This window comes from Triturus cristatus, chromosome 3_2, assembly GCF_964204655.1.
Source record: "Triturus cristatus chromosome 3_2, aTriCri1.1, whole genome shotgun sequence".
Taxonomy (NCBI): domain Eukaryota; kingdom Metazoa; phylum Chordata; class Amphibia; order Caudata; family Salamandridae; genus Triturus; species Triturus cristatus.
This window is the reverse complement of record NC_140584.1, coordinates 979,330,287-979,357,757: the sequence shown is the minus strand read 5'-3', so window position 1 is coordinate 979,357,757 and position 27,471 is coordinate 979,330,287. Positions and strand designations below refer to the sequence as shown.

The following is a 27,471-nucleotide window of genomic DNA, read 5'->3' as shown; positions in this document are numbered from 1 at the left end:
ATACCAGAATGAACCGGTGTCCCGCTGAGGTCGGAGGGTCCAACGGCCCAACAATGTCTATTCCGACCCTCTCAAAAGGGGTCCCGACCACCAGGAGCGGTTCCAAAGGGACCTTCAATTTAGTCCCAGTCTTGCCACTTGCCTGGCAAGACTTACAGGTCTTACAAAAGGTGTCTGAGGCAATTCTCATCCTGGGCCAATAAAAATGTGGGACCAACCGCGCAAAGGTTTTGTCCTGACCCAGATGTCCGGCTAAGGGTATCTCGTGCGCTAACTCCAGCAGGTAGGCCCGGTAGCATTGGGGGACCACTAGGGCCCTCGAAGATCCATGCACCGGCACCTTAGGCTCACTGTACAGGAGCCCATCCTCCCAATACACATGATACCCGCCCGTCTCCTGACTGGCCACTTGGACTTCGGCCTGTCGCCGCATGCCTTCAAGCGTGGGGCACGCCCTTTGTGCCTGACAAAATTCCTCCCGGGTAGGCCCCCCTTCCACATGCCAGTTGGCAAGTCCCCCACGGGAACGACATCCACCTCCGCGGACTCCGGGGGCACCTCTGCGGCCTCCCCATCCACCTCACGGGGCGTGTCCTCTACCACCTTCTCCTCTCCACACTTGGCGTTGGGTTGGGCCATGATTCCAGGCTCCAACCCGGGTTGAGTTCCATGCCGGGCAGCCATGGACCGCGTGACTACGCAAGTCCACCCTGGTAATCCCAGCATCTCGGTATGAGCTCGAAACTCTACATCTCTCCATTTGATGTGCTCTAGGTCGTTCCCTAGCAAGCACCCTACAGGCAAGGCAGGGCTCACCGCAACTCTCAGTAGGCCTTTGACTCCTCCCCACTCAAATGGAACACGAGCCACTGGATAGTGACTCACACTGCCGTCAGCCAATACGGCCGGATGGAACTCCTCGAGGACTACTTGGTCTGGGGACACCAGCCGCCTCACTACGGTGGTCATGCTGGCACCTGTGTCCCTCAGAGCCTCCACCTCCTCCCGTTAACTCTCACCCTCTGCTGATATTTAGCAGTGTTCGGGGGCAGGGACACTACGGGGACCATCTCTCTATCCCCGAGTGAAACCAAGGTCAGGCCTGTCCACTCCCCTTCCCTATCTAAGGGCAGCTCCACCCCAAGCGCTACACTAATTTCCCCGGGGCTCTTCCCGCCCGTTGGGGCTGGGGGTCTCTTGCAACACTTGGGATCTCCTTTGTAGTGTCCAATTCCCCCACATTCGTAGCACCTCACAATCCTTGGCTGCTGACTCCTGTCAGGGTAAGTGGGTTTTGTGGAATTGTACGGGGTGGGGTTCCTACTCCTTTCCCAAACTTATTTTGGGGGCCTTTTGAGAACTCCACCTTTTTATCTCCCCCCTCTTTCTTCTGGGGGAAACCCTGTCCGCATTTCGAGCCATCTCCCCCGGGGCCCTTGTGAAACACCCGGGTGCTCACCCAAATATCCGCCTCCTCCGCAAGCTCACGGGGATCCGTTAACTTGCGGTCCACTAGATGTTGGCGCAGCTCCGGAAAGCACTTATCCAAGAGGTGCTCCCTTAAAAAAAGATTGTACAACCCTTGGTAGTCCTGAACCTCGCTACCACGCACCCAACCATCTAGTGCCTTGCGGGCATAGTCAAAAAAATCCACCCAATTCTGTGTGGACAGCTTATGGCTGCCACGAAACTTCTGCCTATACCTCTCGGGGTTGAGACCAAATTTCTTTAGTAAGGCCTCTTTCATGGGGGCATACCTGACCTGATCCGCCTTGGCTAAGTATAATAGGGTGTCCCTGACATTGGGAGGTATATAGCGATACAAACCACCTCCCCAATTGCTCTCCGGGTACCCCATGGGCTGTCAAGGCCACTTCGTATGCCTCCAACCATTTGGCAATATCATCCCCCACTGTGTAATTGGCAATGACCTCTTTGGGCAAATAACATTTTGACTCTTGGGGATCTCTTGGTACGCTACCACCATTGTCCTTATTGGACATATTTAACTGGAGGGCGCGCAGCTCCAACTCCTTCAGCTGAAGCTCGTGCGCCAGCTTCTTTTCCTCCATTTCCCATCTCTTGTTTTCTCTCTCTTGTTCCAATTTGGCCAATTCCCTTTCTCTCTCTTGTTCCAACTTGGCCAGCTCCCACTTTAACTGCCTCTCCTCCCTCCTGTCCTCATACTCCTCTGGAGACGCGCTCCTCCTAGACCCTGTCCTACTGCTGGCCCCAGAACGTCTCCCTGGGGGCACATTTTCAAACACATCTACATTTAGTATGTCTAGTACTTCCTGGGCGCTCTCCTCCTGAGGTGCATCTGGCGCCTCCTGTCCCTCATCCTCTCTCCCCTCTGAGTGGGCCTCTACCCATGCCCTTAAGGCGGTACGGAGTTCCGGTCCTTTGGCCCTCCGCACCCCAGGCACCCCCATCCCCTGCCCGAATTCTCTCAGCTGCCTTACAGTGTACCCCTCGAGGTCGGCTAACCGGAATTCCATCGTGACAGGTGGGGACCTAGATATCAAGGAAGAAAGATTCTAGGATATGGGTGACAGTTTCAAGCTGACCAGGATTTTACACCCTCAATCTGGACAGAGGAATGCAATCAGTGCAGTAATAAACAGTTGCAGAGCTTCAATACAATAGGCGTTTAATTGTGGCGCCCTCCACTTCCCGGGAGGGTGCTGTATGGTCACAGGTCCGAATCCCACCACTCGCCACCAATGTAAGACCTGGGGTCACCGGGCCCTAAGGGGGTAACGTGACTCGAGCGGTTGGGCACCCGAAGGCTTAAGTGTAAAGCGACTATACAACACACACATCCCCTGAAGCATGAAACGCACACAATAATGGACGCCACACAGTAGGTTCAATGAAAATCAATCAAGTTTATCTAAGCAGTTAGATGCAAATGCAGTTCATGAGATGGCAATGGGCATTACTTGAATACATTAGCATTAGATTCACCAGCAATTCATTATGATGCAATATGCAGTACCTGAATACATTAGCGTCAGATTCATCAGCAATTCATCATAGTTCCATTGGCAATACCTGGCGAACCTGGGGGAACGGTGAACACAGCGGTTAACCAGCGCGCTGCGCCCCTCCCACCACTAGCGTTTCAATCTGCCGTGGGTACCTTGCGCGGTATCTAGCGATTATCAGCACTTTGAAATAGGACTGGAAAACGTAGCGCCACACATGGAAGACTACTAGCGCTTAAGCGCAGAACTTGAGGACCCAGCGCTACTCGTAATAACCAGGCACTAAGCACTTCAGAGCAGGACTTGAGAACACAGCGCTACTCGTAATAAACAGGCATTAAGCACTTCAGAGCAGAACTTAAGAACACAGCGCTACTCGTAATAATCAAGCATTAGGCACTTCAGAGCAGAACTTAAGAACACAGCGCTACTCGTAATAATCAAGCATTAAGCACTTCAGAGCAGAACTTAAGAACACAGCGCTACTCGTAATAATCAAGCATTAGGCACTTCAGAGCAGAACTTAAGAACACAGCGCTACTCGTAATAATCAGGCATTAAGCACTTCAGACTAGAACTTAAGAATACAGCGCTACTCGTAATAGTCAGGCATCAAGCACTTGAGAGCAGAACTTAAGAATACAGCGCTACTCGTAATAATCAGGCCGTAAGCATTTCAGATCAGACATTAAGAATACAGCGCTACTCGTAATAATCAGGCCTTAAGCACTTGGTCCCCTTGTACGCGGCAGTCTAGCAGCAAGGGGGCAATCCCACGGAGGGGAATCAGAGTCTCCGATGCAAGGGGGGAAATCCCACGGAGGGGAATCAGAGTCTCCGATGCCAGGGGGGAATCCCACGGAGGGGAACCAGAGTCTCGGAGTGCGGTGCCGCTCCCGATCGACAGGGGGCGCACCGGGTCCTCCACCAGCCTCCCAGGGAGCAGGGGGGTGAGTCCCTGGCCTCCGCACGGCCACGCTACCTCCCAGCCCCCGGGGGTTACCTTGATCTCGGCGTCCTTGGGGTCGGGCAGTCGCTCAGGGGTTCCTCCCCTCGTCTGGTCCCGCCGTCAGTGCTCTCAGCGGCGGGGGTGGCGACGCGCAGTCCGCCCTCGTCACGTGGGTGCCGGGGGGCGGCTTCACGGCCTCTCACGACTCCTGCAGACGCTGCGACGGCAGCGACGTGGCCCCGGGCTTCTCCGCGGGCCCCAGTTCAATGAGGGCAGGCTTCTGGTCCCCGCACCAGGGGCGGGGGTGACAAATTAAGCAGGGGCGACGGCGGGCTCTGCGCTCCGCGCCCGATGTGGGACTGACTCGAGGGGGGATCCCAGGCAAGGTCTGGGAGCGCAGGGGTCACAGCGCTAGTACCTGGTTGATCCCCCAGCCGTCCAGCAGTCACTTTCAGCTTAGGTGTCAATAGGGAGCTTCAGCATTAGGTTTCAGCATTCAGTTTCAGCATTCAGTTTCAGCATGAAGTTCTAGCGTTTAGTTTCAGCAGTCAGTTTCAGCATGAAGTTCTAGCGTTTAGTTTCAGCATTCAGTTTCAGCATGAAGTTCTAGCGATCTTTCTGGCGCAGATGTCTCTGGTGCCCTTAGGGGTTCTGTTTCTTGGGGGTAGGGATTGAGTTGGTGACTAGTTCCCTCCTAGTCAGGTTTGGCAGATGGCCCCTGGGTTCTCCTACCGCTGGCCTAGATCAGTGGGCTGTACAGGATCCCTCACTCACTTAAAAGGCAGTACCTAAGTCCTGTCACTTTCAGAGGCATAAGTCCCTGGCTAGGCCCTACCGCCTAAAACTCCTGCGTGGATCCCCAAGGTCTGCTTTACCCCAACTGGCCAACTGACTAGAAAATGATCCCTCCCTCTGTTAAGTAGCCCTAGGTCAGGTGACCTCTTTCCAAGGCGGCAAAAGTAAAAACCCCACCTCCCTTCTAGAAGGTTCCAGCACATTCCAGGAGCTTCCCCATTCTACCTATGGGACAAAAAAGGCAGGCTGGTGTCGCAACATTGTTGTGGGGTTCCAGCCAGCTCCTGGCAGCTAGGGTGCTACTAGAAAGACCACTCTGCACCAAATAACGACATCAAGTAAGAATACACAACATGAATAATCGCAAGATTCACAGACAAATGACACAAGGAGAGTAACACAATAAACAGATAACAGCGGGTTATGAGGGGAGCGCACAATGCAGTAAAAAAGAGCAGAATCACATGATGGAACAGTGGTTGTAGGATCAATGATTTCAAGCCAGTGGACCTAGCCCAGGAAGGAATTTGTCCATTAGGAATCTTTTGGCTACCAGTTTGAAAGTAGTCGTTGAGGGGATTCTGCGAACTTCCGGTGGAAGAGAGTTCCATATCTTTGGGGCCGCGCCAGAGAAGGCTCGGTGACAAGTTCTCTTTTTGCTAAGGATGAGAGGTTTCAGGAGGAAAGTGTTAGCGCTTCTTGAAGCTCCCCCACCACAGGATAATTCAAGCTTTTGTGCTAGGTACCTGGGAGTTTTGAAATGCAGGGCTTTGTGCGTCAGAACGAATATCTTTAACTGAATTCGAGCTTCGTGGGGTAACCATTTGAGAGATTTTAGGACTGGGGATATGTGGTCATTTCGTTTGGTACCTGTGACCAGTCTGGACGCAGCATTCAGTGTTGCCCTTAGTGGAGCCAGGGTGTATTTGGGAAGACCACAGAGCATAGCACTGCCGTAGTCTAGCCTCGGCAAGACCAGTGCTTGGACCACCTACTTGAAATCCTTTTGTGGCAGGAATGGTTTGATGTTTCTCAAGGTCCTCATTAAGTGGTTAGCTCCCTTATACCCATTGCTGATATGATTTTTCATATTCAGGTGCTTGTCCAGGATAATTCCGAGAGATTTGGATGAGTCAATGATGAGGGGGGTGCAGTTGAAGGCCGTGAGGTGATTCAGCCAAAGGTCTCGCTTGGGGATGTCGTTTGGGGGAGAGATGAGAAGGAATTCAGTTTTGGAAGTGTTGAGCAGTAGAGGGTTCTCAGTTAACCAATTTTGAGTGGCCTGAAGGGTGGTGTTGAGTGAGATGATGTTTTCCGGGGATGAGATTTTCAAATTAAGTTGTGTCGTCCGCATACATATGGTAGAGAATGTTCGCGGAATTTAGGGCTTTCGCTAGAGGTTCCAAGAAAAGGTTGAAAGGGATAGAAGATAGGGCGGACCCTTGGGGGACACCCAGGAGTACTGGAGAGGGCTGGGAGAGGGAGTGGTTTGCCTTGACTCTTTGTGATCTGTGGTGGAGGAAGGAGGAGAACCATTGTAACACCATACACGAGAAACCCATCCTGTTCTTCAGAATGGATAGGAGGTTGTCGTGATTAACTGTGTTGAATGCAGAGGAAAGGTCAAGGAGGATTAGGAGGCAGGAATCATTTAGGTCAAGCATTTTTAAAATGTAATCCATAACGTGCGTGAGAACCGATTCGGTACTGTTCCCCTTCCGAAAGCCGGATTGATGCTGGTTTAGTAGTTGGAAATTCTCTATGTGAGCACAAAGTTGGGATTGTACGCATTTTTCCAGTAGTTTGGCTAGTGTTGGGATATTGGAGATAGGGCGGAAATTATTGAGGTCAGTTTTATCTGCATTCGGCTTTTTTAGTATCAGTGACACCTGAGCTGCTTTTAGACAGTCTGGGATCGTGCCTTGTGATAGAGAGGCGTTTACAATTCTAGTCCAAGTGGGGATGAGTACATTCTTAATTTCTTTAAAGATGGCCGGGGACAACGGGTCACTGAAGTGGTTAGAAGGATTGATATTCTGAAGAATCTTGTTGACGTCTTTTTCACTGAATGGGGTAAAGGTGCCCCATGACGCATTGTTCTTAGTGGTCAGACTGATTGGTTTGCACTTATCTAAAAGGTCAAGGGATGGCAGTAGAGCCTTCTTGGAGGCAAGTTCAATGGTGATGAGTCTTAACTTCCCATTGAAGAAAGCAGCAAGATCATCACAACAAGGTGGGATGACTCCGGAATCCGTGTGGTTTGGACCTGCCACCGATTGCTGTTTGACCAATTCGAAAAGTTTCTTGGGGCGGTTTGCAGCTTAATCAAGTTGATGTCTGAAATAGTCTGCCTTGGCGCTCTTGAGTTGTTTGTTATAGATGCTTCTAGCATCTCTGAGGAGTTTCAGTTGTTCCAAGGAGGGTTTGGATTTCCAGGAGCATTCAGCTGCCCTAAGCTTGCGGCATTCGGTGTTTAAATTGTCGTTGTACCATGGTTTGGATATTTTTGTTGAAGCGTTTTTTTGTTGGAATGGTGCAATGTCATCCATGATGTTGGAGATGGTCAAATTGTAGGAGTCAGTGAGTAATTGAACCTCAACCAAGTCAGCTTGGGAGGTAGAGGGCAGATTTACAGTGGGCTGCTAGGTCAGTTGCGTTTATTGATCTGAGGTCCCTTTTCCAGATCTTTGATTTCGTTGCCGGATCCTTCCTCATCGACACCTTCCTGTTAATATAGAAAAGGATGCAATGGTGGTCGGACCAATCGCATGGGGTAATGGTATCAAAGTGATGGTCTGCTCTTTCGAGATAATGAGGTCTAGCATTTCTCCTGTATTGTGAGTTGGTTGGTCACAGTGCTGGATCAGCTCATGATGATTCAGAAATGTTTTAAGGCAGGATACCGCCTGGTCATTGGGGTTAGACCAGTGAAGGTTGAAGTCACCTATGAAGATTTGAGGCACGGCTGAATCGACATTGCCAGAGATGACTTCCATTAATTGCTCAATAAATGGGAGATTGTCTCCCGGGGAGTGATAGAAAGTGTGAAGTTTGCAAATCGGTAGGTTATTTCTTGAGATACTGAGAGAATGGTATTCACATGAGGAGGGCGAGGGGGACTCCAAGTGAGCAATCGAGAGTGTGTTCCTATGAATACAGGCTAGACCCCCCCCCCTCCCTAGCTTCAGAGCTCTGTCTAGCCCAATTATGCCGTGAGTAGGAGGAACTAGGAGGTCTACGATAGGAGGGAAGGCGGAGTTTATCCAAGTTTCAGTGAGGATAATGATGTCTAGATCCATGTGTTGGATGAGGTCGGAGATGTCGGAGGCATGTTTACTGACTGACCTGCAATTGAGTAGAACACATTTAAGTCGTGCTGGATTAGTGTGGGAGGGAGTTTGGATGACGTTCACTCTCGTGAGGTTGTCTTTATTGATGACTCTAAGGTTGTGAAGAGGTTCTCTATACGGGTTGGAATGGATGGTGTGACTTTGTCTCAGTGGGATCAAGTTGGAGTTGGACCTGGTAGAGTAAGAGTTGTGAAGGTCATTGATTTAATTGGACGCCAGGTAGGTCTCAAATCTACTGATGTGGGAGGGCACGTTAGCCAAGGGAATGGTTTCCGAGACGGAGAGGGCTAAAAACTGGCCCATGCGTTCACTCGCGCTAGGGGAGGCTCTGGGCAGGTTCGCTGCAGTGAGGAGGGAGCTAATCGTGGGGAAAAACTCATTTGAGAGAGCTTTCAGGTCATGTAGTTTAGTAGTGAGATGGTGCAGCTGGAGAGATACATCATCCAGGCGCGCAACGAAGTTAAAGGGGGTAAAGGTTGTGTTGGGAAAGCGAGGAGAGAAGGGGGGCCTCGTGAGAGTCCTTTGAGTCCAGGGTGACGGAGAGTGGTTCCTGTGGAGGGAGTTGATCATTTGGGTCTAGCGGAGATCTTTGGCCATTGGATATCAAGGTTGAGGCATTGGCGGGGGTGATATGACCCTTTAGATGAGGGTCAGGTACAGTCCAGGTAGGAAATAGTGGGTTTGAGCGATCAAGGTCGGTGGAGGGCATTTGCCTATTCACCTGCATAGTATGGAGTGGGGGGAGAGGGATGAGGGAAGAGGGATCAATCGTTGAAAGCAAAGATAGTAGGTCACACGGGGAACTCTCCGAGCGAGGAACAGATCGAGTCAGACTGGCTGGTGAGCGTAGAGTGAGCTCGAACAGTCTCTCAACATCTGAGTCAAGGATTTAGGGGGATGGGGCACATCAACCGGGGGCAGAGCTTCTCTGTGATCATCTAAAGGCGATGAGTGATTTAGTGAGAGTGAGGACTTCCCCAGAGGGGCAGGGGGAGGACTGATGATGACCTGAGTGATGGCAGGGTGAGAGAGGGTGTCAATGGCGTTCTCTGAGACAGCGTTTTTGAGTAACGAGAATATAATGGCTATCCTAATTAAATTGACATTGGACTCTTTGATTAGGATGATCCCATTGTTATAGAGGGTGATGTGGCATCGGCGTTGAGCGTGGATGAGGGCGCTGTAGTAAGTTTGAGACCATGAGGTGCTTTTCTGGTACTTGATATTCGGAGCATAGAGAAGAGGACTTTTCGCCAACAGGAGATACGTGGCACTAGCCCTTATCCTGGTGAAGCATAGAGTCTCCCGTTGTTGTGAGTGGGGAAGAGCACCGAAATTCAAGGAATTGCTATTCGACCTCATTTATTGTACTGACCACCTGTCCTTATATGCTGAAATGTTACCTCCTTAATCTCGACCCTGGGACATATGGGATCTGTTACATAATGATCTGTTAACCCATCCACAGCATACCAGAAAAGAAATGGGATCAGCACCTTGAGAACTGATTTGATTCCCTGATCCGACTATCATTCCTAGTGCCTCAACATCTGCATCTTCACATATATCCTGTTTGTTTATTATAATGCCAAATAGTGAGGACATGCCGATATGGTATGTGCCCAATGTACAAAATAAGGTCGAACTCGAACTTTTATTATGATGCCAAAAAGCATGGAGGATATTTACCACAGATCTGTGATATAGTGGGTAGTTTTTAGGTCTCGCCTGACCCAGCGCATGCGCTGGTCTGGCGAGACTTTTTGAGAGGGCTCCAAAAAGTGCTACCAGGCCAGCCTAGAGCCACAGTGCATGTGCGCGGGCGCGCGCGCCATGCTTTTCCGCGATTACTTTCACTTTCGCGGCCCCACGGCCCCTTTGATGTTTGATCGCGATCACTTTCCCGGTGCGGCCGCTTGTTTCATTTTTGGTTAAGCATGCCAATAGAGTGCATGTGTTTTCTAGCGTCTCCGTTTTGTACTTCTGTTCTGTCCATCCGCTGCGCTCCGTGTCGCGCTCTCTTGCCTGCGTGCTTCTTCCAGCCACTCTGTGATGCGATCACCCTTGTCTGCTTTCCGCCCCTATGTAGCTTTCTCGCCTGTCTGCTTCTTTACCCAGCTCCTCCTCTCTCTCTTCCCCCATTTGCTTTTCTGCGCAAGGCACTCCGCGTTGCTCTCACTCGGTGTTGTTGGCTTTCCCTTGCACCCTCTGTGTTGCATCTCACTGCTGTGTCCTGCGTTGCTTCTACAATCTATGCCATTTCTTTAAAAAACACACAAAACACTTTCTCATGTTTTTCCCTTTTTATTCATTGATCCAACTCAGACCGGTAAATAAAAAAGCACAAGCACTGACAAAGCCAATAGGTCTGGCCTATAACTTAAACATTTGGCAAAGTTTGCGTCCATCTGTGTTTTGACTAGTGTACGCCCTTCCCTTCTTCCCTCAGTGTCTTTCCATATGTTGGCACTCTAATATTCCCAAGAGGCAATACGGTCACTGTGCAAACCGCAATTACAAAAAATATATTAACGAAGACACAGGTTTAGCAATTTGTAAATGAATCTTTTCACCCTCATACTTTCTAACAGCAATGACTTTTCTTACATATAGAGCACATATTTGGATGTGTCAACGTGCTGCACTCTGACAACCGAATGACTCGGAACTGTGACAGGTGTATTATTAAATAACAGAACACTGTCAAAGGCACAGAAATGTACTTTTTCTGAATGACGGTCATCACATTATATTTGGTTGCTTTATCATTCAGTTTCGGTAGTTTGCTTTCCATTCTGCATTCAAAAGCGCACGATTCTCACTTCTTTTGATTTCACTTCTCTGCCCTGGAGAGTGGCCGAGAGCTTACTGATGGTGAACATAATTGTTCTGTGTTCTGCTGCCACTGTTGCAGGCTACAAATTTCACTTGCATTCCTGTTGAGAGGCTATTTGAAACCTGACATTCCTTCTGTTTGAAGTGAATTGCTTTCTTTTAGTGTAGCTCTTGCATGTTCCCCCAGTAGTGCAGGTGTGACTGTTAAACACCTGGATGCTTCTATTTGAAAGCTGTAACAGACATGAACTGCGCCTCTCCTTTGTACTAATACATTATCTCCTGGCACACATTTTCATGACATGGGTGTGTTGTATTCATTTGGTGTGGCTTAGATGACTGGAGTTTAATTTACTATTTTTAGTAGTTTCAGCACCTAAACCAATCCAAATTGAAGCTGTTTTTCAGTAATATATAATACAAAAGAACCATGCATGCATACTCAAGGAGTTTCTGTGGTGAAAACAGTGAACAAACTTTAATGAACGAGCTGCCAAAGGAAATATCTAACCAGTAGGCAGGTAAAACCTAAGTATGTCACGAAACACACAGCTGCATGTGCCAGAATGCAGGGAAGTGGCTGGACGACTTAGAAGAACCGAGGTTAGTGGGATGTTAAAAAAACAAGCATTGGCATAGCCAATACGTCTCGTTTTTTGGGACCTTATAAGTGTTTAGCCATGCAACACTTGATGTTGTTGTACCAATGATATTGTGCTGGATAACTAAACAACTAAACACTTATAAGGTCCCAAAGGCGAGACCTATTGGCTATGCCAATGCTTGTTTCCCTTGTTGCTTTGTACCTAAACAAGGCGGGTGGATGGAATGGGACAGGATGAAATGTTTTTTACTTTAATTACAACAACTATCGGTGCAACTGGTGATGCACTTTGTATTTTTTCTGTTATTGTTGATTATTAAAAACTCAATAAAGAAATTTGTGGGGAAAAAAATGTAAGAAGACCTTGAATCAAAGATAACGATATAGAAACATACTGCTAAAGCCATGATATTCCTAAACTCATGCTTCTGTTTGCCAATATTGAAGGTGAGCTACGCTTTACTACAAGATGCAGAAAATGTGCAGATGTACTCCCTCAAATAAAATGGGTTCTAGGCCTACATGAATCATCAAACATTGCGTTCATGTTAAGTCTGATTAGCACTTCAGGATAAAATAAAAATGATATCAAAATTTTATTTTGTACTATATCAGTGCACGTGGCAATATCAATGTGTGTAACATTTATGGCAGTAAAAATACAATGGTTATGTTTTCTCACAGATTAAGGTCTGTTTAATTTTTATAGATCAAATGTTGTATGTGCACTACTGAGTATTATATCGTTGTAAATCCTAATTAAAGTTACCTATAGGCAAAGACAAGTAGACCACAATTGTTCGCTCAGTTTCTGATATAAAATCCTTTGTTACTTCAAAGGCCTCAGGGTAGTGCAGAAAATAAACAATAGGAAGAAGGAGCAGGAGTTAGAGTCGTAGGAGGGTCATAAGGCATGCCCAATATTTGTCTACTGCGACCCCTGAATCTGCATGAAGTTCGGTTGAAGTATAGACTAAGTGTTTCAGATTTCAGAAGTTCCAAGACTAATTGAAGTTGGTTCGGATCGTAGGTTAAGGCTGAGGGCATTCCGCAGACTAGGTCAATAAACATCCATGGATTAACCACATTGTTTCATTGTCTAGAAGAATAATTGGTTCCTCAGGTGTGCAGACGCTGAACAAAGACTCCTGGTGGGCTTTTAGTGTGGTGTGGACAGTAAGAGAACCTTGAATTTGATGTGAACTGGGAGCCAGTGGAGTGCTTTCAGGATGAGTCTGATGTGGTCTCACATTTGTGGAGGTTTAGGCATTTTTCAGCTCCCTAGTTCTGTATTCCTTGTAGTAAAGAAATGAGATACCTTGGCGGGCCCATGCAAATTATTCTACAGTACTGCTCTTGAACGCTCTGCTGTGTGGTTGGGTTTGAGGAAATCAGTGACTCAAGCCCTCATCACCAGCCGACTGGACTATGTAAACACTCTATGTGCCAGAACAACCTCTCATCTCCTCAAACGACTACAGACTATACAGAACATTGCAACCAGACTCATCCTCGTCCTCCCCAAACCGACCAGCATCACCCCCCATCTCAAAAACCTCCACTGGGTCCCTGTCCAGAAGAGATGCCAGTTCAAGCTGCTAACCCATGCCTGCAAGGCCCTCCACAACACCGGATCCTCCTACATCAACCACCGCCTGACTTTCCACCAGCCTACCAAACAACTCAGATCCGCCTCCCTTGCCATCGCCCAGGAACCCTGCATCCCGTGGAGCCGCTTCAGATGCCGCTCCTTCTCTTACCTCGCCGCCAAGTCCTGGAACAACCTCCCGCTTCACCTCTGAACCTCCCCCTTACTCGCTGACATTAAGAAGGGACTCGAGACCTGGCTCTTCAACTAAGGCTCTCCTTTCCTCAGCACTTTGATACGTCCCGGGGTGATAAGCTGTGGTATATAAATACGGATTGATTGGAATACTCGTAGAATGTCCCAGAGTTAAGGAAACTGTTGCCCACTAATTGCATTAAATAGTGTTCCCCCCTAATGGGATAAAAGGATACAAGTCACCTTTCGGTTTTATGCCTGCATACAAGCACTCTGCATATGGTCTTATATGTGTGTCTGCTATACCCTTATAATGTACAGTTTGATACATTATCTCATATACATCATGCCAAATGTTCCATTGTAAATGTTTTCAAGAGTTTCGAATGCAAACAGTAGAACTAATATGTTAATTGCTACAGAACATAGATGGGTGACCATTGAATATGTTTTTAGCGTGGCTTTTTAAAAACGCCTCCTCCTTTTCATGTGTTATTCAACCCTTCCCATTTGTGTCACCCCTCTAGAAAGCAGACCAGTGGCGACTGTCCTAAGGATTTTGAACTTCCTGACCTGGAAGAAGATGAGGCAGCTTCCTGAGGAACTCCTCGACGCTTCCCTCGACCAATCATGATTCACTTGCTGCTGGAACCATCGTGTTTTCGTGTTGCACAGATACACACACACACACACAAACACACACCCATCATGTACCAAAGCTTCAAAACGCAAAGCGAAAAAGAAATGAGAAGCAGGCATGTTTCAAGCTCTATATGAAAGGTTTACATTTTTCTCAAGGAATATTATTGTTTGTTGTTGGGTGTCTTTTTTGTCAAATGTGGAAACTGTTTTGTGTCTATGTGTATACCAAATACCACCCATGTGCCTCATATTCATTTGTGCTTATACACGTGTCTTGTAAAGTAAGTGTTGTATGAGGATTGCTTGACCATTGAATGTGTTATTTATATTTAAGTAACCTAAGGGTTGTAACATGAGAATTGTCAGTGAGAGATGTGTTAGATTCCAATAATAAAAACATGCGGGATAGATATATCCAGGGGATGACCTCTGAACTATGGAAGACTGTCCTTCCAGCGACTGATGTAGTTCTGCTTGTTGTATGTTTTTGAGCATGGCGCGCTGATGGTCAGACTACACCGATAGGTGGTACTTTGCCCAATGTAGAGAAAAGGTTTTGCATGAACATTGAAAATTCAAATATTACCATGCAGCTTGAAGAGAGTGAGGAACTATGTATCTGAAACATTTGCTCCTGGATGCAAGGGAGTAAAAGACACACTGGAGCACCCTTGTAGAAGGCTGGAGAAAAACACTGTATCCGATTAAATGTCAACCTCTTGGGCGTTAAGGGGACTTCGTAATGGTTTTAAACATATTGGGGCAGATTTACAAGCCCTTTGCGCCACTTTTGCGTCACCTTTCCCATGTTAAAAGTGACGCAAAAGTGGCGCAAGGGACTTGTAAATCTGCCCCATTGAATTTATTTCTGACGTTGTAGGGTGCCGGACCAGGCAACCAAAGAGTGACAGAGTAACTGAAGTGCTTTTAAGGTGGATCCTAACGAAAATGTTTCAGCAAACACATGGACAGTAAATGAAAGTATTAATATACTTTCCCAGTCAGAGATGTGAAAAGAGCAGAGTGGGAGTAATTGAACATAGAAAGTATTCGTGTACGATCGTGGGCTTACTACAGCCCCAGTCCACGTCTCACCAGATGCTTGCCATTACCGCTTCCTTGAATTTGACTTGCATTTAGGCCCACGGATTGGATGTCAGGGGCAGTGGATATACATTTTGGGGGACCTTGCATTCGTGTGCATGACTTGACTGCGGCTGAGACAGACAGACGCCTCCTGGCCTTTTCTAATGAGGAGAAGGGAAGTGCTTGCGGCAGAGTTGGCGACATTTGTCAGGAAATGCTTTGGGGTGCAGTGAGGGGGTGCTCTGTGGTCTATCTGGTTAATTGCTACTTAGCGAGGGACTTTATTTGCGAGTTCCCCCATGCATATAAAGAGTAGTCAGTGATCTGTGTTTACTCTACATGCTGTAGCCAATTGCATCAGTGGGTGAGGAGTGGAGGAGGGTCAGGGAGCACAGACTAGCAGTTAACTACACCTTGCTCCTCTCCTGCCTTACAGCAAACAGCGCTTTGAATGCTGAGCTATTCTAGGACAAGCTTACAATGTTAAATCAGAAAACTGCAAGTCCCAGAATGCACTATGCCGTTGGCTATAAACCTAGGTCTGGTCTGGTTACACATTGGAAGTTCTGCATGGGCTCTGCTGTGATTGACCATCCGACTGTGTTTACCTCCATGGTGGGCTGCCAGGTTTACTATCATCCATCAAGTGTGAGTAGAGAATCAAGCATTATGGCTTTGCATTGGGGTGCATGCAGTGATGATACTACGATGTGTGACCTTTGTCAGCCATCATGTGAAAGTGCAAGGGGTGCTGGGCAATCCTGTGATACATAGGCAGCAGGTGATGCGTTGTGTTTTCACAGAAGTGCATTCAGCTGTGACAGTAAATTCTGGGAGTAGCTGTTAACCATACTAGTCCTAGAAGCTACCATCAAGTGAAATGGGGATGAGTACTAGAGCAATTAGAGGATGGACCACTGGGTACATTATGGTCAAATTCAGGCTTCCCTGGACAGTGCTTTGAGCCATGCTACTAGGCACCGGAAACTGCGTTTAGTCATCGTGATGTAGAGTTAAAGGAAGATTATGAAATAGGGGGACAAGAGCATCCGGTAGAAGGTCGATCATAGATGTGAACAGAAGAGCATGTCTTGTTGTCAAGCCTTGGAAGTTGCCATAAAAGTGAAAGTGAACCTTCCTTGCCAGGTGATAGTTTGGTAATTCAGGGTTGGGTAAATTCAGGCCCTACAGTGAGATGGCTATCCACAGGTGGTTGGGTTAAACCTTTCCGATCATGCGATTTCTCTCCTGAAGATGAGGAGAGGTGGGATCTTGCCTAACTCAAGGAGAGTGGGTAACAGTTTTTTCTGGCACAACCTGAAAGTGGTTGTCTGAGACTGACTTTTTCAGAAACTTTCCAATGAGAGCATTTCTTTGCTGTACAGAACTCGCGTGCCTCTGGAGGCAACAATTGTTTTGTTTTCCAGATATGGGGGGAGTTTAGGGCTTTGTGTCAGGAATACAGTTTTAAATGGGCAGTGTCCTACTGTAGGGAGCTGGACTGCAGTGTCACGACTAATCCTGGGCATTGTTCTGAGGGTTCCTCTACGTGGAACTCCACAAAGTGCCAAAAAAACTCCGCCGTGCTACGCGGTGTTCGGCGAGTGGTGGAGTGCGTTAGGGTCTTGCTGTTCCATGGTGATTTTGAGCGACAGGTGTTTGTCTCGCGGAGTAAAATCATCACGAACAGCACCATGCGCAGTGCAAGAGGGTGAAGCTTCCTTACTGCTGCTCAAGTAGATTTTCTTCTCAAGCGGCAGCTTTCTCAACGCAAACGGAAGCTTTCTCAACGCGAGTGGTCGCGACCTACCGTGACCACTCACATTGAGAAATCTGACCGCCTGCGTTGAGAAATGTCACAAGAAGGTTGATTTTCCTCACTCACGCCCACCAACTAGACCTTGGTGAGCGTGAGCAAGGAAACATCTTACCGAGAAGTGGATTTTCCTCTCTTGCACACGCCAACTTGACATTGACGAGCGCGAACTATGATAAATGAAGCGGAGCAGAGTTTTTGGAAACTTCATGCTCTGTGGAGCACAGAGTGCGTAAAACTCTGCAAACTCAGGGAACAAAGTGGAGTTCACCACAAAGGGTTAGTCAGGACAGCAGAGGGCTGCTCTCTACTGCATGGCTTACACGCCAACATTTCAGAACATGAAAGAGGAAGGTTTTGAAAAAATAATTAGGGAATTTATTTTACTCTTTGACTTCCATTGAAGCAGAAGGAATTTCAGGAGGGAGACTAAAATAAAGCAATTTCTGGCTTCAAAATTCGGTAGACTGCCGCCTGAATCAGGTCTGTTGGCATAGATAAGGCATCAACATTTTATATTTGGCAGTTTTAAATAACGCAAACAAGAACAGAGTTTGTAACTGTGCTTGATGTATGTGTTCTTCTCCCATGCATTTGCTGGGATTCGCAGGAAGTTGTAGAGCTGAGGCCTGTGATTCGAACCCACATCCCCACTGGCACAGCAGAGGCACTAGCTTTGAAAGTGAGCTGCAGGATAAGATGTCAGATTAATGGCATTATACTCAGTGGCGGCTAATCTGCTAAGGCAGAGGAGCGTCGCCCCACTGCTATTTGAACAGGATAAAAAGAAAAAAAAAGTGATAGTAACAAGACATTATCATTTCATTTTTCTGGGCTGGACTAGAGCCAGCCAGGTCTGGGCAGGGCTGAGCAAAGTGAGAAGTGGTTTTCACTCCCTAATTGCCTCTTGGGCCGGCCAAACATTCATGCGCACTTGGCATGTTTTCCATCTGGCTTTGTTCCACAGCCCGATGGAGAACATGCCCAGGCTCCAAGGTACTACTTGAGCGGCCAAACAGTCCACTCAGACCAATCATGATTGGCTGGGAGAGTCTACTTACACTGCTGCCAGTGTAGACGAAGAGGACGAAGGAGAGGCTTGCGGCTGTAGCACGACCAGATAAATGTGGGTAGCTCTTTGTGTTTTTTGGTGCTACTTTCAATTCAAACTTTAAAAATTCAGCTCCCCGTTCCTACGTATTGAATTAGTGTTGTTTTAGTGCCTTGTGTTATGCTTTCACTTTATTACAGTTTGAGCGCTGCATAGATACATTACATATTGCTTCTACATTAAGCTGGACTGCTATGTTCCAGACTGCCAGAGGGGTAAGGACAGGTTTATTTAGTGACTTTAGTGGTTCATCATGACAAGGCCCGTATCCCCAACAATTTTGCCACTTTCCAGGCATTGCTTAGGGATTTGCCTACAAGTATTGTCAAGGCCCACCACCCCAACAAAAGTCAGCCCAGTCCTTTCGGGGTCAGATTAATGTATCCAGTAGACAACATTCAGGAGCAAGCCTCCAAGTCCACTGCCCCTCCGGCAGCAGCCTCCAAGCCGCTTTAGTTTGTCCTAGGCAGGTGGCAAACCATAGCATCCAACAGGTGGGTCCTTCAAATATTCAAATGGGGCTATGCCCTGCCCTTCTTTTCTGACCCACCCTCTATTCAGCTCTCATCAGAGCATCTTTGAGACGCTCCATCTTGTTGGTGGCAGTAGAGGCTCTTTTGTGGCAAAGTTGCCATAGATAGGGTCTGGGCCGCACAGATCACAAATGGATGCTATTCCATTATTTTCTCATGATGAAAAAGGGTGAAGGACTCTGTCATATGTTAGATATTCGACAACTCGATTTCTTGCTGAAAAAGGACAAACTCAAGATGATAATGCTGGCCCAGTTATATCTGCCGTGGATGCAGGAGACTGGATAGTACCTGCTTCCATGTTACCATCCTGCAGGCCCATAAACACTTCAGATAGTGTTTCAAGCACCTTGATTGGGCTCAAGGTGGGCCCAATGCACTTTCAGTTTCCCAACTCCCTTTCAGTCTCACCAGTGTCCTCCGGGTGTTAATGAAAGTGATGGCCATTGTTGCCGCATACCTTCAGAGTTCAAGGGTTGCAGGGTTTCCCTACCTCGACTACTGGCTGTTGAAGGTGGGCTCTCCACAATGAGTGGTGGACCACCTCCAGATGGCGGCAAACCTCCTTACCATTTGCTGTGGGACATGCAGCCTCTGCTACTGCTGCTGGGCCCCAGAGGTCCAGCTGAACCAAGGCTTATGGAGCAACAACTATCCAAAGGGGTTCCCTGAGGAGATGAGGAGCCCTTGCATGCAGATGAGGGCTTTGTGATGGCATGAAGAGTCAAGGGGTATTGAGGGATATAGGTACATTGCAATGTGGCTACGTGTTGTATACTGGAGATGGGGTGCATTAGTGATTGTGAAAGAGAAGCATTGGAGTGACGAGGGGTTTACTGAATGGTGGGACTGAGGGATACATAACGCTACCTGAAAGTCTCCTCTGCACCAGACACCCTGCGCCTACTTGAATCACCTCCCAATTAAGACAGAATTCCTGTTATTTTCTAAGAAAATCAGGCAAGAAAACAAGCATGAAATAGTACAAACCTGGCTCATTGACATGAACCTTGACAGCTTTGAACTCCAACTTCAGAAAATGCAAAGTAACTTGGATTCGCCTTAGACACAACCTCACCCTGAAGGAACATACTGCAAAAAAAAACTAAAATGGCCTGATATCATCTCTCTCTGCTGGTCAAACCCTTGTACTCTTGCATCTGGATAGTGGTAAACTCCTGCTCCAAAACTATGGCCCAAGGCCGAAAGGGTAGAGAGGGTCTTCCACCGTACTGGAAGATAACATGGAGGATACGTCCTCCCAATTATATACTAGCACTCACAGAAAGTATCCCACCTCCTTACACTATGAATTGGGCACTAATTTGTCTAGTAGATGTATTGCTGATTTAATTGCTAGAATAGGAAAGCAATTCTTTTTTGTTTAATAACCCTCACACACTCTAGTAGTGTCATGCTTCATCATCGGATTCACCCTGACTCCTAAAGGTCAGGGTGGGCTCAACCGTGTTTCAGGGAGCACCTAGAAGAATAGGCCAGGGGGTTCTAAAGATTAAAAATCCTGAAGCTCCAGGTATGCTTTTAATGACGGAGTCTCAGGGGATATTAAAATAAAGAAGAGATGGGGTTGTGAGGATTTTAATGGTCCTATTACCCTTGTGTCATTGCCACCATGTTTCAGCCTTTAAACTACGGCCTCATTGGGTCCTAGGCTTTCTTTAGGGCGAAACAAGTGAGATTCCCTGGTTTAAATATCGTTACTTACGTGGTGCAGGTAGCTTAATATCCAGCCCTGGGATATACTTATCCTGGATCCGGAATGCGAATCTTGTTGTATCCAATCCCATTCGGGGGGATAACCTGTGTCTCGTAGGGATACGGAGTGAGGGGTAGTCCTGTAGTCAAACAGTTGTCAAGGATCCTAGCCCTGCTCAAATGCCTATTAGGGTCCGCATCTACCGGCTTTTTGAGGCTCCATGGCTTTTTCAAACTCAACTCTGACACACCTTGAAGCATCCGACACACCCCAGCACATCTAACCCGGAGCCAAAAGAAACATGGTCACCCTCACGCCCATCCTGATGGAACTTCATTAGCTCCCGTTGCCAGCCCGCATCATCTTCAAAACCAGCCTCAACTGTCTATTTATCGATAAATGTATAAAGCGCATGGCTACCCCAACGGGGTTTCCCAGCGCTACTGCAATGTAGCTGGAGATCAGTCTCCTAATAATAGTGCAGGGGCGTTACACAGGCCCCTGCATCCCCCTCATTCCCCGCAATGCGGTGGGGCCCCCAAGCTCCAGGGTGCCCCCTCAGCACTGCACTTCGGCCGGAGAGCTCCTGAAAGAGTCCGGAGGGGGCCCCTCCAAGTACCTTGCAGGGGGGCCCCCCTCAATTACCGTTACGCCACTGTTTCTGTGCTAGATCAAGGCCATAAGCCTGACTGAGAAGAATGTAATAAGTCATGGTCTTCCAGGTATGCAGAGAGTTGATATTTAACATGATTTTCCAAGATCTTAGCACAGATCGGCAGAAGAGATATAGGACAGTAGTTGACCCATACAGTATCATCATGAGTGGATTTCTGTAGCAAGGGATCTACCATAGCATGTTTCCAGGCCATAGGAATCTTTCCTTCCATCAAAGAGTTTAAAAGGCAGAGCAGGTTGGGAACCAACACCCACTGTATCTTACTCATTATACCTGGTGGCAGCAGGTCACATGGAGTACCCAACTTTATGGATGTGAGAAGAGTCACTATGTTAGAAGACAGTAAAGGAAAAAATTCCCTTCAGGGATGTGGCCCAGAACGACTTAAAAGTGAACCCTGCTCCAAAGATCTTATTATGAAAAAAGCTAGCTGAGTCATGGTATTTTTGCTGTAAGTGAGATAGAGGCGGAATCGCTTGCACTGGATCTAAAAGAGACTTGACAATCAGAAAGGTTTCTTTAGATAAATTGAGCGCACTTTCAATTTTATCTGCATAATGAGCTGCCTGCGCTACATGACAGGCTCTGGAAAACACCTTAGAAGCGCTTTGAAGGTTTGTGTTTTTTTGTTTTAAGCTAAATTTAACAAGCATTTGCAATACAATAGGTCTTGCATTTACACAAGTTTAAGCTATTGGCATTGTAAATGCCTTTTATTTATGTTTTAAAAACGAAAACAAAAATAAAAGGCATTGTTATTTGCAGTGTCAATAACTCAAACTTGCGTAAATGCGAGACCTATTGCATTGCTAATGCTTGTTAGATTAGTGAGTAGAAACGCTCCCTTTAGGCCCGAGAGGCAAATTAATTAAATAAACAAGCGCGGCCGCTAAAGTGAAAGCGGACTGCGCTACAAATAAAAAAGAAAAATAGTGCTTACCGACTTATGAAGGAGACCGTGTACAGACACAAGTAAAAGATCCAGTACTTATGGGAGGTAACAAATGACGACTGGGCGTTAACAAGGAGGGACTAACAAACCTAATTATCAATCGGAAGCCATCATTGACCAAGGACAATGACACCAGCCAATCAAAAATTTGGATGGAGAGAAGGCGAGGCTTCCACAGCATACTCAACTACTGCATGCCTCGCAGAGCGAGCAGCGCTTGCGCGCTGCCACTAGGCTCGACCTAAAAAGAAAAGTTGCATCATGTGCAAAATCATCAAAACCAGCACCCCCTCCCCCTCTTCTCTTGCGGAAAAACTCACAATCTCTGGTGGCTCTCAGCACACCCTCAGCCAAATTCCCGCAGACTGGAGTCTAAGAAGTGTAAACAAGAAATAAAAAGACAGCAGGCCTTTTCCATCTACGTACCCAGGACCTGGAACAAAATCCCTGTATCCACAAGAACCCCACAAGAGAGTTGAAGACACATCACAATGGTGTAACAATCCAGAAACCAGCTACCCTTTCTATCAGTCGCTGACTGCATGCTTGCCTGTGATCCTGTTCTCTACACTATCTATTTTCTGGCTATTTGTGCCCTATAAAAAACACCACATACATGCATGCATACATTGCATGGAGAAGGACATCATTGGGAGTGGTGTACGGAAGGGAACATGAAGATGTAAATCATTTTTTTTCCTTTTTCAATGCGTTATCTTCTGCCGGAAATGCGCAGACTGCTCATATTTCTGTTGCTGTGCTGTGCGTGGTGCCGCAGTGTTGCTGCAGAAACTTGAATAGATGTTAGAAGAAACACTTGCCTGTGCCACAGAGATGTCCTGCTCTGCGGAATGTGAGTGTAATTAGCCACTGTCATTGCATCCGATACCTCCATGTGGATTCCCTTAGTTAGATGCCAGCAGGGGTCGCATAAACAACACAAGTCACAAGGCGGCAGAAACAGAGGGAATTAAATGCCAGCTCCCTGGTGTTAATGACAGAGATCCTTCATTCTGATGACGTCCCAGGGCAGCATAGATTATTGATGTGTATGGCAAGTTATTTATTATTATTTAGTTATCAGTCAGCTCAGCACGCACAGGCTTTGATAGCTAAGGCACAGAAAGATAAGCTATGTGCCCAGGATCACACAATGTGGGCAAAGCAGGATGCCAGGTTTAGAACCCAGAGCAGCATACATCTAATTCCACATGATAAACATGACATCAGAACAGTGTTTGCCTATATGAACTTAACATATAATCATCATTGGCATAAATTCTTTCTCTAGTATGTATTAGTTGAACCAACTATTCAAAATACATAATTCCTTAAGTATATTGCAGTCTACATAACTCTCTGCAGATGTTAACAAAAGTGGCATGCATACGGTTCTAATTTCCAAATAGAATTTTCCATACATACCTTGCCACAAAATGTGAACGATAGCATTAGGTGGTAGATCAAAATGGGGAATCTATTTGCAAACATCTATTCAATATCCAGAGAGCAAAGACCATACCAGAGTAAGTAAGCCTTTATACTGTCAAAAAATGCCTTAAGAGGATTACATTCCGAGTGCCCTGATAGTGGTGATTTCCACCGATGGAGCCGGTCATGGTGATTCCGGGGGATAGGAATAGCTGGGATTCTTCTGAGACTCTCGTACAGAGGGACTAAGAATGCGAAGAGGTGGGATGGACGAGTGAGTATAGGTTTATCTGCCATCATTATACATAATAAAAGAGCGCACAGAAATGTATAAAAAAAATAACAGTAAATCCGTCTGCGCGGAGGCATAACACACGGCCTGATTTCCAGATGTTGCATTGATCGGAGGCGAGCTCACCATTCACAAACCTCTGTTCTTGCCACATGTCTAAGGTGCAGTCGCGGGTGCCCCATACACAGGATAAAGTAGAAAAAATTCATTTGCAAAACGTTTTTTTCCCCCGCATCAGCACATCCTTAGTTTAATTACCCTAATCAATTGTTTTTATAGTAATTTGTTTTTGTAGATCACGGCTTAGGTACTTTTAGGAAAAAAACAGGTGTTGCTGTTACCCAGTTTAAGAATACCTCCTAGACACGGGTGGTTCTGCCTCACCTGGAAAGCAGAAGAGGATGAGGTTCAGTGTGTGAGGTAAGAGGGCTGTTCAGAAAGAAAACCCTGCGTTGTTTAGATGGTAGCAGCTGTCTCCTAGGATACTGACTTATACTGCTGGGGATAGCAGCCTAAAAATAAATGCCAGTTATTTGTATTGGAAACTACCTCTACGGTGTGTTTAACTCCACTTTTTCCATAAATTAGGCTCAGCCCTTAATCTGCTGAAGGATGCACAGCCAGAGACCCTGAGGGGACGTTTTATTGGGACTGACTGAGGAACACCTGGGACTGTGTCTTCAGGGCTTCTGTGAAGGGTGAACGCAATGCATTTACCATGCTAGGTTTCATTTCTGTGTTCAGTTAGTGCAAAGTACATGTCAAGAGAATATTTGTAAAGTTAGCTGCATTTCCTGGTGACACAAATCTGTTGACCCCTGACATTCCACAATGCCATGAGAGTGATATTTACTCAGCTATAGATTCTTGTGCTATCTCATGTTTCTGAACTGACAGTTCAGTTTGCAGCTCTCTCTCTTTACTGCATTGACTAATGAACCGCCTGTCGGTTGGGCCCTTCGAGTCAAGCCGCAGGCACCTTTCTTTCCAGCTGTGTGCTGTCAGATCCAGATGTCTGCTTAGAAACAAGGCGATTCTCCTGCTCTGGTACCCTGCCGAGATCTAACACTGTAAGCCTACCTTAAGCATCACCTGGACCACTGCTGGGAGCCTAATGTAATCCCTTGGCTGGGGGGGGCCTGGCAGCCATGAGACTGGAGGCAGCCTGTTTATTCACCTTGTAGAGTCGCCCTGCTGACTTTTCATGGCCTGGTAAATATGGGCCCTTTTCACACATTACTCTGCGTGAAAGGGACGTTCCATCGGTGTTGCTGTGGGTGTTCCCACACAACATATATCGAACCTGATACATTCCCAGATATACAAAGTTGTGTAAGGCTGGGAATAGTTCAGAATCCTATGCCTCCCCTGATGGAGGCATTAGAGTGGCACAACGAGGAGAAATACTTTTATTTCTCCTCGTTTTTTCCTCCTTCTATGTGTGTTGTATTCTGCAACACACATACAACGTGGAAAATGCCATCAATATTTGTTTTTGTGCTGGAATGTGTGCCACTCTGCATAATCTTTTTTTTATAAATGAGGCCCATAGTTCTGTATTGTTTACACTGAGTTCCAGGAAGAATATATGTAAAAAATGGGGGGGGGGGAATCGGGTTTAGGAACACATTGTCCTTGCTTCAGTTACATGAATGAGGCACTCATACTTCATGTTAATTGCATTATGCAAAGAAAAAGAAATGTAACGCGAGATGCCCGTTTGTTTTAGCCTTGTATTTTTCTATATGTTAGCACTTGGAGATGATGCTATAGAGAAGTACTGTAAATTCGGATGGAAGAGCCAGCTAGGACTGTACAGTAAAGTTCAGTTCATGGCAAACTCCTCTGGTGCAGATCATGTACGGTAAGGTAGGAAGAACTTATCATGTTATGACCGTAACTTCAGCTGATGTGGACACTCAGCCAAGGCGGACCACATTTGATTTCCACCATTTTTATTACTTATATATATGAGCTGCTGTTTTATTTTCTCCCTGTGTAGGCCTGATTTATAGTTTGATGGTAAGAAACATCTTCTAATTTCTTGAGGAAATTTTAAATTGAGAGACTAATCGACATGGGAGGATTTCTCCACCTAACTATGGTGGGTAAAATTGCGCCAGTGGAGTCTCCCCTGGCTCTAGCACATCCAAGTGAATTTTTCCATTACCAACCAACTCTAAATCAGATACCTTGACTTATCATTTTCATACATACACCTCCATTTGCACTAGTCCTAGTTATATGGGTTTAATACACATCAGGTTGACACTGCCCATTTCTAGGCACCTTTTTACACCATCCACAGTCAGCTTGCTGTAGACAGACTGTGATCCAAGAACTGCTATCCAAGCAGTATATTTATTTAGGAAATGATATTCCCTAAAGTTTGTGAATATCCTGTTCTCTCCTCTCGTTGGTTATGCTGTGAAAGGCAAGAATATAGAGATGTGTCCATCACATGATTCAGAGGGAGGAATTACAAGCAGTGTTGATAACAGAGAATTATCTTAAATTAAATGATTTGAATAGAAAATAGAAATCACTATGACTCTTTACACATCACATTACCCTTTGTCAAAGGATTTCACCTTTGAATCCATGCACAGTCAAAACGTGGCTATTCAATTTGTCAACAAGGAAAGGGCAGCTTCATAGATGCCAGCTCAAATATTACAATAATGGCATTCAATGCAAGCCTTTACCTGTCTTGATGATGTATATCTATACCACAAGACGGGTGCCCCTGTTATGCCATCTTGACATTTACGCATCATATCCTCTTGCCAGGAAGGGCAGATATGCCAAACTCGTTTGCAGAACTTCAAGGCAGGTACCTCTCCTGTTAGTTCATCTTTTTGTAACTCGTGAGTCCTTTGGGGTGAACATGCACGAAGGGCAATGAACCTAACTGCCAGTGATGAGATGGTCAACACAGAACGAGACACCCTTCCACTAGAGCGAACAAGCAGAGTAATATCATAATAATAGATACTTATAACCTTTTTTGTGGTTGTCCACTAGTACAGTTTCCTTCTACAAGCTGTCTTTTTCAGTGTTGCCTTTCTCAGGATGCAATGAATTGAATGATTGTAACGGTAAACTATCAGTAATTGTGTTTTGCTGGAAAGGTGATGGCCGTGCAAGTGAGACCACCTTGCTAAGGGTGGCAGCTGTGAGTGACAAACTACATAACCTTGCATGTGTATAAATACAAAGACAACTGGATGTGTGTCCCTGTCTGCATGAGTAAATATTGTTCCACTGCATCCTGTGTCCTCAGAAGCCCTTCAAAATGGTTTAGTGTGGGATTGTTTTCAAACTAAACCAACTCCGTTATCATCTTCATCCATGTGCAACCATTGAATAAAATGATACACTCTACAGAAAAGATGGGGGCGGTGGTATAAAGGGGCCGCTATGGCTCTGATGCGCTGCACCCAATATATATATAAATATATGCCTGCTCTCTGCCTGTCGGTGTGTGTTCATGTCTGTTGCCCTATTTGTTACTTAGAACTATCTACCTGTATGTATTAACTGTAATTCAAGCATGATGTAAACTGTATGCACTCCGTGTAGTAGCAGCACGTGGCTGTTACGCTGTAAATATGTACCATTAATAGAGATGCTATTTTTGGCATGCTTTTGTACTCTAGACTTAAAAGGAGAATAAAAATAAAGGCATTAAAACAGCTTACTGCAGGTGGTGTTGTGATTACAGCAGAAGACGAGACATGAAAAAAATCATAGCTGTTTGTCGCATTTCAGGCCTGTGTAGATGGTACTGTGGAATGGAGCCTGCTGCTACTCAAAGCTAAAACACAAGGGCTGTTAACATTTGTGTATAGAAACATCTCAAAAAGCATCATGCTATGGTTACAATGCAAAACCTAAAAAACACTGAAATTC

At 46.4% G+C, this 27,471-nt stretch overlaps 1 protein-coding gene across 3 annotated transcripts in view; it reads left to right on the top strand.

Moving 5' to 3' along the window:
- Positions 1 to 27,259, top strand: part of CAMKK1 (calcium/calmodulin dependent protein kinase kinase 1) — a 1,170,789-nt gene extending 1,143,530 nt beyond the window's left edge. For all 3 annotated transcript variants that reach the window (XM_085649569.1, XM_085649570.1, XM_085649571.1), the window contains one exon: positions 13,831 to 27,259. In XM_085649569.1, the coding sequence (XP_085505695.1) occupies positions 13,831 to 13,903 (73 nt within the window). In that variant the 3' untranslated portion in view covers positions 13,904 to 27,259. The remainder of the gene's footprint in view (positions 1 to 13,830) is intronic.
- The last annotated feature ends 212 nt before the right edge of the window (positions 27,260 to 27,471 follow it).